This window comes from Nicotiana sylvestris, chromosome 12, assembly GCF_000393655.2.
Source record: "Nicotiana sylvestris chromosome 12, ASM39365v2, whole genome shotgun sequence".
In the NCBI taxonomy this organism is placed as follows: Eukaryota; Viridiplantae; Streptophyta; class Magnoliopsida; order Solanales; family Solanaceae; genus Nicotiana; species Nicotiana sylvestris.
Genome location: NC_091068.1, coordinates 155273743 through 155285340, shown reverse-complemented (window position 1 = coordinate 155285340; position 11598 = coordinate 155273743). Strand labels below are relative to the sequence as shown.

Below are 11598 nucleotides of genomic sequence, written 5' to 3'. Positions count from 1 at the left end.
TTGGTTGAAGGGTAGTCAACGGATCACTCTTCGTCGAAAAATTATATTACATATAAGGTAAAATATTATTTGTTATTGATTAAAAACAGACTTTGAATACACTTGTATAGCTCACTGGCAAATGGTGATCAAAATTTGAAGAAAGACCAAAAAAAGAAGTAAAAAGAAGAGAATATTATTACCCGTGGGGACATCTTATTCTTGGTTTTACATCCTTTTCGTGTACTACTAAAATTTTATATCATATATTTAAATTAGAAATATGTGATCTCAAATATTGGATCAAAAAGAAAAAGTGACTCAGATTCGTTAAAATGGGGCAACACATGCGAGTTAAATAAATGTGTGAGTGTGAAATGTGAATAACTTTGTGTAATCAGAATTTTGCAAATCGTAGCAAAAGATGCAGATAAGAATTGGAACAAAAAAATATATTCATATTTTTATGAATTTCACTATACAAGTAGATAAAAATTATCTTTAACCAAAAATTAACAAAAAAATAATCTAAAAACTAGTTCTATCACTCTATGACCTATGCCTTCATACGCCCAGAACTTTCTTTAGTCAACAACAACAATAACAACAACCCAATATATTCTCACTTAGTGAGGTCTGAGGAGTATAATGTGTACACAGACCTTACCCCTACCTTGGGGTAGAGAGGCTGTTTCCAAATAGTCCTCCGACATCCTTCCTTCCAAGGACTTCCCGACTTGCTCTTGGGGAGACTCGAACTCACAACCTCTTGGTTGGAAGTGGAGATTGCTTATCATCAGAACAACCCCTCTTGTAGTCAACAACTTGATTTTTTGCAAAAGTACTTCACATGCATCTGAAGTCAACACTAGCATTCCAACATTGCTACCTCGCTCGAACTCAACTTCCAAACTTTCACAAGTGACTTGAAGTTTTCCACAATATGAGTGGCGCTGTGCCTCATGGTGGCTTATTTGAACTTTTCCATTTAAATTTATTATAAATTTTGTTGAATGACCAGAAGCAAGATTATTCATAATGGTGTTGACAATCCAATGGTCATAACTCTTAGGCAAAGCACCAAAAGCCACATCAATGAAGTTTTGAGCTTTTTCGTCTTGATAAAACTTAGGAGCACCATTAGCTTGCCAAAGTGTGGTATCATTATAAGTAACTTTGGCATCAAGCTCATCATAGAAGAAAGTATAATCATCGGTAGGGTTGTTGACTAAAAAAGTGAGTTTCCAACTCTCAGGATTGTCCAAGGATGAAGGTGGCGGGGTGCTTAACATAGAAAAGAGTGAAGAAGAGACATACTATATAATACGAAACTTAGGGTCTTGGCCTTCTTTAGTAGCCCTACGGTCTTGAACTTCTTTAGTAGTCCTCGGAAAGTATAAATACAAAGCTAGTACAACACCCAATGCTATAACTAGTAGTCCAATCCTCTCTTTCTCTCTCTCTCTCTTCCTGCGCGGCATCACGTTTGATTCCTTATTTTTATTCCCTCTCTACGGTCCACCTATTTCTCTCTCTGCTCTAAGTTTTGGGTTTCAGAAAAAAAAAGGTAAGCTCCTTTATACAGATCCATTTTCGAATCTTCAATTCTTCTTCTTATTTCAATTTCAATATCTTAACCGCTTTTCAACGCCTTCGGTTTGTTTCCCACTGTCACATCTGTATCCAGTTCTCTGCTTCTCAGTTTATTTATATGTCCGCTGATTGCTCTGTATCACTGTAGTTATAGAACGTTGACATAATTTTATGCTTGTTGTGTTACTGAAGAGATGTAATTCATGTTTTGTTTTGATCAAATGTGAAGTAATTTTACTGTTTATAGGCATATCTGTATCAGTCGTCCATTATAGTAAGTAACATTTATCCTAGTTTGAGATTAAGGACTAGGAGTAGTTGATTGATTGATTGCCAGCATATACATTGCTGATTTTATAATTTACTCTGTCCGAAAATGTTTGGCACTATTTAACTTTCGAGATTCAAACTAAGTGATATTTGACCAGCTTTTAAAATGTCTTTTTTGCTCGTTTTGATATGAGGAGAACTGCGACTTATAGAATTCTTTTATCTAGTTTCTGAATATTTAAAATTTAAAAAGGTAAAGTAATCTTATCAGATTTAACTTAGGAAGTAGCCGAATTGACCTGCATAAGGTAAAAATTGCTACACAAACTGTGACCACAATTCTTATCCTAGTTTCATACTGAGGTATAGTTAATGGTTGATTATTGGTGTATTATTGTTCATCTTGACCTAGGTAAGGAAAAATTGCTAAAACGAATTGTGACGACAAGTCTTATCCTAGTTTCTTATTGAGTATAGTTGATGATTGATTTTGGTGTATTATTGTTCATTTTTCTTTTTGTTTTGTTATTCAGGTTAAGCATGGGTGAGGCACAAAACAATATCGACATGGACGAAGGAACCCTGGAGGTTGGAATGGGTACGTTTATACTATCCTCTTCTTTTTACCCCCTTCTGTTTGCTGGATTGAAGTCTATTTATGATTGTGATGATATAGATAAGAGCTAAGTTAAACATGCTGTATGAGTTGAATGCCTCCGGGGTCCTTGCTTTACTGATAAAGTTTTCTCAAGTTGGGAGAGAAGTGCACTTAAAGCCCCTTCTGATTTTCTTTTGAGTAGTTTGCATGCGGATGTGAGTGGTGTTTTTATTTCCTGATTTTAGCAGACCTCATTTATTAATCAGAGCAATCATTTCATTAGTATTCATTAATTTTTGTAGTTTGCAGGATTTCATTGGTAAATACTAGTATTAAAAAGTAAAAACCATGAATAGAGTGTGATGTACCTTCTGCGCAATATGCTGGAATGAGAATATGTAATTAGATTATCAATAATAAATTTTTTCTGGTTCTCTCTTATTGTGTAACTTTCAGTCTAAACTCAGACATTTGTTAAAAATTTCTATCTAAGACTGATGGTGACTTAAGTCAGCATTTCATCAAAAAAAAAAAGAAAAAAAAAAAAGAACAAAAGAACAAGATATGGAAGGTGACTCCTAATGCTGTGTAAATTGCAGAATATAGAACTGTCTCGGGTGTTGCTGGACCACTTGTTATCCTTGACAAAGTTAAGGTAATCAGTGTGCACTTTGCTTTTGATATATTTTTCTTTTTTTTGGGTTTAATGTAGTTTGCTGTAGCTTTTGTGTAAATGCAACTGCAATAATGTGTGCATGTGTTTCTCTTGTCAGGGACCCAAGTACCAGGAGATTGTTAATATTCGTTTGGGAGATGGAACAACTCGACGTGGGCAAGTCCTAGAAGTTGACGGGGAAAAAGCAGTTGTTCAGGTTTATTAATCTTTAGCATCGCTTATGGCTAGATTTGACTTTAGACAATATTTGTCTACTAATAATTAGAACCTTCCAACAATTCTATAAAAATTGAATCTGCTAACGCGTGGTCATTTCCTCTTCTACTTTTACCAGGTTTTTGAAGGAACATCTGGAATTGACAACAAATACACGACTGTGCAGTTTACAGGGGAGGTACTTTATAACTCATTTTTTGCTCCTGACATTTGCTCCCAAGAGAGGTCCGGCCCTTCCCCATGCCCTGCATGAATGCAGGATGCTTTATGTACCGGGCTGCCCTTTTACTTTTGCTCCTTAAAATCTAATCAACATAAATCACGAAAAGAAGGTCCTTTGTTTTCTTGAATTTCATTCAGGTCCATTAACATTGGACTGGAATTATATGCGGTCTCCCTTTTTAGTCTTTTGATCTTCTCTCTTGCATTCAAAACGTTGTATATGGCATGCAAATACTTGTAGAGCACAATAACCTTGACATAGTGTTAACATGCAACTTGTTTTGCATTTGCTCAATAATGGAAAAGAATAAGAATGAGATGGATCAGCAAAGTAGGTACTAATCATATGGGCTATTATCGCTGATCAAAAATAAAATCATATGGGCTATTATCAATTTTTTTTTGTAGAGAACATATTGCTTCTATGCTTCTACTGATTTAGCGTTTTCACTACTTTGTAACAGTGAACATCATGTTTGCAGGTTTTAAAGACACCAGTCTCACTTGATATGCTTGGACGCATCTTTAATGGTTCTGGAAAGCCTATTGACAATGGTCCTCCTATTTTACCTGAGGCCTATAGGGATATTTCTGGCAAGTTCTTAGTTCAAGCAAGTCCAGCTTTGGTTCTCATATAAGATTTCTCCTTTAATATTGTGCTACATGTAACTTGTTCATCTTAGGGAGTTCTATCAACCCAAGTGAGAGAACATATCCTGAAGAGATGATACAGACCGGAATTTCAACAATTGACGTCATGAATTCAATTGCTAGGGGGCAGAAAATTCCTCTTTTCTCTGCTGCCGGTCTCCCTCATAATGAAATTGCTGCCCAAATCTGTCGACAGGCTGGTCTAGTGAAGAGGTTGGAGAAGTCTGAAAATCTTCTTGAGGTTAGTAACTTCTTGTATTGTACTCCAACCTTCCCAATTCATATGACTATTCAACTAGAAGGCTTCACACCATTCCATTTCTACACACCTTTCACAGATTGTCAAACTATAACCATTAGAGTATATTAGAGAACCCCTATTGCTAGATAATCCTAAAGTATGGAGTATTAAAATATTATGGATCCAAACCGAGTATTTATGATTTTGAGGATTCATTATGCCGACCCAACTAGCTTTCTTTGGGTCAAACTACTGTTCAAACTTGTCTTAAACTCCATACCCAGTATTTTACTGTCTTGTCTTATGAAATGGAACAAAGAGCTATTGTATTTCGAACATCCAAATATGCTGATAATAGGAGGTCTGCCGCATTGCTTGAAATGGTCATTGAAACATCAACTGTCTTTCTAAAGCCTAAATGCGATATTGGTGGATTTAAGAATTTTATTGTTATCATTTAACACGATAGCCTTAGGTTACTGTATTGAAGGACCTCGTCACAGCATTACATCCAAGATGATAAAGAACAAAATATATGAGTGCATTTTTTTCTTTCTCTTCTTGTACAGTTAATTAACATATATCTCGAAAATAGAAAACTGACTTAGTGTTTAACGTTTTCAGAAAGATGTGACAAGACTGTTAGTTCTTCTCTTATTCCTTCTCCAATCTACCAGTGAATAGCTGGACTTGCGCATTTCAGTTTCCACATTTTAGTGATTGAGCTGGATTCACATTGATGTAATTCTCATTTTCTTCCTTGATGTCCCAGAAAAGTGAAGATGACAATTTTGCCATAGTCTTTGCTGCTATGGGAGTCAACATGGAAACCGCACAATTTTTCAAACGAGATTTTGAGGAAAATGGATCCATGGAGAGAGTGACACTTTTCTTAAACCTGGTAATGCTTGGATTTCGACTCTGGCTAACCATTAAATGTTTTGTTCTCCAAGATAATAATACTTTTTTAAGGTGAAACTCATTCGTATCTCCTATGTTTTCTTTTCATAGGCAAATGATCCTACAATAGAACGTATTATTACTCCCAGGATTGCTCTGACAACTGCAGAATATTTAGCATATGAATGCGGGAAGCACGTGCTTGTCATTTTAACTGATATGAGTTCATATGCGGATGCTCTCCGTGAGGTATTGTTTTTCAAGAGTATGTCATAGCCTTTCAGATTTATCTACTCATGATTGTGTTTTGTATGGATCTTTTGTTATAACTTAATATCAGTACAGCTCGGTTGTGCAGTTTTATCTAGTATTTTGAAAGCGAAAACCACAAAAAAGGTGAAGAGGTTCATGGGAATTGAAGCGAAATGCAAGAAGTGAAGTGCACGATTTATGGAAATTAAAAAGAACACAAACATTTGTGGATTTAGTACTTCACTAATCACCTGATTAAAAAAAAAAATTAGTACTTCACTAATCAAATTGCAATCAAAATAAGTAGCTTCAGCATATTTATATACAACCATACCATTAATCCATCTCGTTTAAATTGGGATTTGAAGAATCTGCAGCTTCTCGTTTGGATCACTTTGTGCGTCGTCGCTCGAACCACACACTTCTCTGAAGCGCATGGCTTCACTTCTCGTTTTGCATCACTTCGTTGCTTTAAGTGATAAAGTGATGGATTTTAATAACGCTGGTCTTATCAGAAGTTCTGTGTTTTCTTTTTAGACTACTGGGATCATACAATTCTCATCCTCCTGCAGGTATCTGCTGCCCGAGAAGAAGTGCCTGGAAGGCGTGGATATCCTGGTTATATGTATACTGATCTGGCAACAATCTATGAACGAGCTGGGCGTATCGAGGGAAGGACGGGCTCCATCACGCAAATTCCAATTCTGACCATGCCAAATGATGGTAACTCATTGTCAAACAATTCTTTTTTGGTTATTGCTTCTACTTCTGAATTCACAGATATTTATTTACAAATCCCTACTTTCTGTTGTTTTGAACAGATATTACACACCCAACTCCAGATCTTACAGGTTATATCACAGAAGGGCAAATATATATAGACCGACAGCTTCATAACCGGCAGGTATTATATAGCTCTCAGGCTGAGTATTCATACACACTACCAAAGGGGTAAAATTGTTGAATGTTAGAGATCTTACGAGTAAGTGAGCGTTAATCTAGCTAAGTTAGGTTACTTTAAACTCTCTACTTTCTCAATCTTTTACTGTTGTTGATGATAGGAAAGCATTGATTTATGATGTTTCTCTAGATTGTTAACCTGAATTTAGTTTACCCTATTTTGGGAAACTAAGATAAGAAGGGAAAGGACCGGAAATGTTCTAGAGGGAAAATAGACAGAAAGGGGAACAATGATTAATGAACTCTTTGTTCTATTGTTAAGCTAAAACGTGGGAAAATTTGTGAATTTTTAACTTCTACTTTCTCTTCTCTTCCCTCAATTCCAAGCACCGCCTCAGAAAAATGGATAAGCAAATATTACTTAAGCGGAGAATGTTATTAAAACCCCTTTTCATTTCTTCCCTAGGAGGGAATTTGAACCAATGTGTCTCCTCTTCCTCTTATTATGTCAGTCTAAATTATGTTAGTGTAAACTATGCTCTAATGTAAGACTTGATACTTTTATACTTTGCACTTGCTCATTGCGCTACACCTCTCCTGAACTGCATGCCACTAGTATTTCGAACTTCTAATTTTACTTTCTAATTGGATTTTGGTAACTGAAATGAATATCAGGAAATGACGCATAGGACTTAAAGAGAGCTATTGTACTTGTATGGCGATAGCCCATAAGGCCAGGCATTACGCTTTCCATGTCTTAGTTTTATTTCCATGAAAGCCTTGATGTCATTAGATTCACCAGACATAGGCTTAATTGGCCAATTTCATCCTTGCATCTTAAGATAACGATTTGATGTTCATTTTTCAAAATGTTCGTAGGAGTGTGTTCAGTCAAAGGACATGTAAAATGGGATTCTAACTTAATTTTTGGGTAAATTTGCTTACTTTCAGAAAGTGAAAAAGACTTGCCAGGAAAAGAAAAATCATGTACTGTTATACTTCGGAAATTACGGTCATTCGTGTGAAACAAAAAGATTTTTTCGGCGAAACAGATATTCTTTTTCTTTGCAGTAGACCATCCATTGTTTGTAATGCTTCATTCAATAACAGACGAGTACGTCGGACAGTGAAGCAACAATGTATGTGAAATACCTTACCTGATAAAAAAAGAGAGAATGTTTGTCTTTGTGAAGTACTCAGTTACTGTAAACAGCCCCGTTGCTTGCTAAGTCAAGTTTTTCTTTAATTTGGCAAATTGTCCATTCATACCACTACAGAAGGTTGCCACGTCTGTTACTAGCCATTATTGAATGTGTTTACTCCTTGGATGACATTTGGGTTTTGAACAGAAATGACTCAAAAGATTGTTTCCCTTTTGAACTGTAACAGATATACCCACCAATTAATGTGCTTCCGTCCTTATCTCGGTTGATGAAGGTGAGTATGTGGACCTCATTTTCTAATCTATCAGACACTTCTAACAATTTTAGAGGACGCCTAACATGTGATTATTCTAATTCAGCCTTAAATTTTTTTGCAGAGTGCCATTGGTGAGGGTATGACCAGGAGGGATCATTCTGATGTATCCAACCAGGTAAGTTCAACTTTTGGTAAAAACATGTACTTCATTGCTCGATTCATCTTCATTCCTTATGCAAAGTTAATCTCTTTTACCTCTGTTAATGTTGCTAATTTTTCCCTTTTGCATTGATCTTAAAATACTATAGTTGTATGCAAATTATGCCATTGGAAAGGATGTTCAAGCGATGAAAGCTGTGGTAGGAGAAGAAGCACTTTCTTCTGAGGACCTGGTATGTAGCTCGAGAAAAGTTTTTGGTTTAAATAATTAAGCTGTGTCTTGCCTTTGTTATCAATAATTCAATGATGAGATGACTTGAGACTCCTTGTTAAAACAGCTTTACTTAGAGTTCCTTGACAAATTCGAGAGGAAGTTTGTCGCTCAAGGAGCTTATGACACCCGCAATATATTCCAGTCGCTTGATTTAGCTTGGACACTTCTTCGAATCTTCCCTCGTGAGCTTTTGCATCGTATCCCAGCAAAGACATTGGATCAGTATTACAGCCGCGATGCATCTAATTGATGGGAAGGAACTGGCTTTATACGTTAGTCTCTTGTACAATTACCTTGGTGTGAGCTTGACGATATGTTGGGTCACGAGCTTTTCCACTTTGTGCATCTCCTTTCAGCTAAATAATTTGAAGACAATGATATTACTTTGAGAACCAGTTACATCGTGTAATTTATTATTATTGTATTAAGAGGGCATACTGCAGTGTATTGGTTTTGTTTAAACTTCAGCAATATTAGGGGCAACTAGGAATTATAAAGCCCTTTTTATGTATGAAGCACAATTTATTGTTATAAGCTGATTCTTTTTGAATAACACAGCCTTGGATTAGACATGCTCTAGATTATGAAGTTACTTTTTCATGACGAATCCTGAAAAGTAAGTTTCATCAATTATAGCAAAATATAAGGAATTTTGGAGTTGACTAGGCTATAAAATCGATAGCTTCGCATAGTTGGGCCAAAGATGATTGTCATTCAGTTAATTTCACTGCAAGAGTCTAAAGACATCATTGAAAATCCGTATCAGAGGCATGTAAGGTTCATCAAAAGGAAAAACGCCTCCCACAGGAAATTTTTAACATTCTTAGAGCTCAGAGCTGAGACCTCTGATTAAGGATGAAGGGATCCTATCAATTCCGCCATTGATGGTTGGACCAAATGTTTACAGTATTAGACGAGTCCGCCTGTTGTAACTGTTGATTTAAAAGCTGCTAATTTTTAAAAAATAATATTTATACTGCTGTGAACGAGATGAAACATAAAAGATCTGATTTATGGAGTAAGTTGTCTAGTCCAGACCAAAAGGATCTCGTGCGTGCTACCCTGGTGGGGAAAAGAAGCGCATGCTGCTAGATGTCAATGCATTTCTAACTGAAGTTGTATCGCCTAAATATGCACATAAAAAGATAGTCCAGGGTACAAGGTATTCCATGTTCACGTAGGATTCAAGTAAGAGTCGTACCCAAGTGGATGTGACAACCTACCCTAATGCATCATTAGTGACTTCCACAGCTTGAAACCGTGATCACGGGGAAATAACTTTACCGTTGCTCCATATCTCCCATTTATTGCCTAAATATGCACATAAAAAGATAGTTCAGTGCACAAAGTATACCACGTTCACGCAGGGTCGAGAAAGCACTGCACCCCAGTGAGTTTGATGTAGATAGCCTACCCTAATGCTTTATTAGCGGATGCTTCTACGGATTAAAAACGTGATCACACCGAAACAACTTTACCGTTGATCCAAAATCTCCCCTTTATTGCCTAAATATGCACATGCCCCTCTAAAAGTTTTCTCCTTCAAACATATTCATCATTAGCAGTAATGATGCTGGAATAACTGATTTACTTGATTAATTAAATGCACGCATAACTGGATGGACCTAACCACGTATATTTCCAATAAACAAAGTACATTCAGATCTGCAAAGGCCAAGTTATGCCACAAATCCAAAAGCATAAGCACATGCCATGCCACTATTGTCTCAGTATATAATTAAATTACTCTTTCAAACTGCATTTAGCAGCATTTTGCCACAGAAAAAATATTGTTAAACCGAGCATTACGCTGCACTTTGACAACAAATATTCTTATTTCTTAGTGCTTAACCATACAAATAGAATAAGCTTAAAACCGTGAGACATGCCTCTGCAGAACATATTGAGAAAAAACATATTAAAGAAGACCCTACACCAACCTAATCAAGACTAATACGCATTGTGCAATTTTTGCTGTCAACAAAGATTATTTAAACAACAAAGGTCTCTTCAGGATCCTACATATATTTTTACTGTTTAGGTAAGATAATACTGTGGAAAAAAAATATTAATCCCGTTTGAATTTGCTGATTGTAAATAATTGATAAACTTAAAGTGCTAAAAAGTATTTTTAAGTGTTGAAACTAATCTTTTACATAAACATTATAAACGTGCTCGAACTAATAATAAGCGGTTGATGTTGACAAACAGTTTTTAGTAAAATGACTAAAATACCCTTTAAAACTTTATAAAAGATGATAATTCAAAAAGTTTCTTTAAGGATAAACTAGTAAAACTCTTGATAAAACTAGGTGTGCTTATAAGTTGGAAGTGGCCAACTTATGACTTATGATAGATTTTAGTTTATAAGCACTTGACTTATAAGCATTTTAGGTGTTTATCAAACGAGTAGATAAGCCAAAAGGTGCTTATAAATCAGTTTGACTAGGCTATAAGGTTAGCCAAACACCCTCTCCCTATTAACCTAGTATCCCATCCGTGATCCGTCCACTCTCGACCCTGCAATCTACTTTTAACATTAGATTAAAAAGTTTGAACTACTGCCTACTTATTTCATAACCTTTTCAACCGAAGGAAGCTATTGCTCACAGATTTAATCGACCAAAAACTACAGTAACTTTTATTTGGGGCATCAAAACTGTACAGGCGACCACAAGACAAAAGGACCTCACAGGAGCAAGCAAATCACTCAGCTAAACAAAATCACGTGTAAATGTAATATAATAATGCGGGAATAAGACATGCAGCAGTTGTACAACAGCATAGAAAGAGCCAAAGCCAGCAACTTAGCTGGCCAACACAAGCTCCAAAATTGCTAGCAATACTAATCAAACAAGAGATCTATACCACACACCAACTAATTTACCCACCAAATAGTACTAGTAAAATGAAGCTGGAAACAGATTACCCCTTTCACTTGACATCCAATGCTGCATTGTCATCAAAGTTTCAATTCTTCTCCATAATTGTGCCATCACATTTTCAAGACTCTTTTGTTTCTTTTCGGATAAAGAAACTTCTATTTTTTTGGAAAAACCATGGTGTCCAGACTAGACGTGCTGTATGATTTCAAAGGATAACCATAGTGTCTTGAAGCCGAGACTTCATGATTCTCAACACACCTTTGGGTGCTCCGATAAAGTATTTTCAAAACTCTTCCTTTCACGAACCCTTCCCACCCTCTCCCCCCCAAAAAAAAAAAACAAAAAATCGACAGCATAATTGAG

General features: G+C 36.0%; 1 protein-coding gene across 3 annotated transcripts; it reads left to right on the top strand.

The window, feature by feature from the left end:
• Positions 1–919: 919 nt before the first annotated feature.
• LOC104213056 (V-type proton ATPase subunit B2) lies at positions 920–8918 on the top strand. Of its 3 annotated transcripts, none has more exons than XM_009762462.2 (15): positions 920–944; positions 2376–2440; positions 3040–3095; positions 3214–3312; positions 3451–3510; positions 4037–4148; positions 4238–4446; positions 5219–5347; positions 5458–5595; positions 6171–6321; positions 6420–6502; positions 7888–7935; positions 8039–8092; positions 8226–8309; positions 8415–8918. In XM_009762462.2, the coding sequence occupies exons 2-15, from the start codon at positions 2383–2385 to the stop codon at positions 8598–8600; spliced, it is 1467 nt and encodes a 488-aa protein (XP_009760764.1). In that variant the 5' UTR covers positions 920–944; positions 2376–2382; the 3' UTR covers positions 8601–8918. The 3 variants fall into 3 exon arrangements, with proteins under 3 accessions (XP_009760764.1, XP_009760762.1, XP_070021067.1); XM_009762460.2 differs by lacking the exon at positions 920–944 and adding an exon at positions 1408–1546; XM_070164966.1 differs by lacking the exon at positions 920–944 and adding an exon at positions 1408–1546 and having other exon boundaries at positions 4037–4152; positions 4242–4446.
• Positions 8919–11598: the final 2680 nt, after the last annotated feature.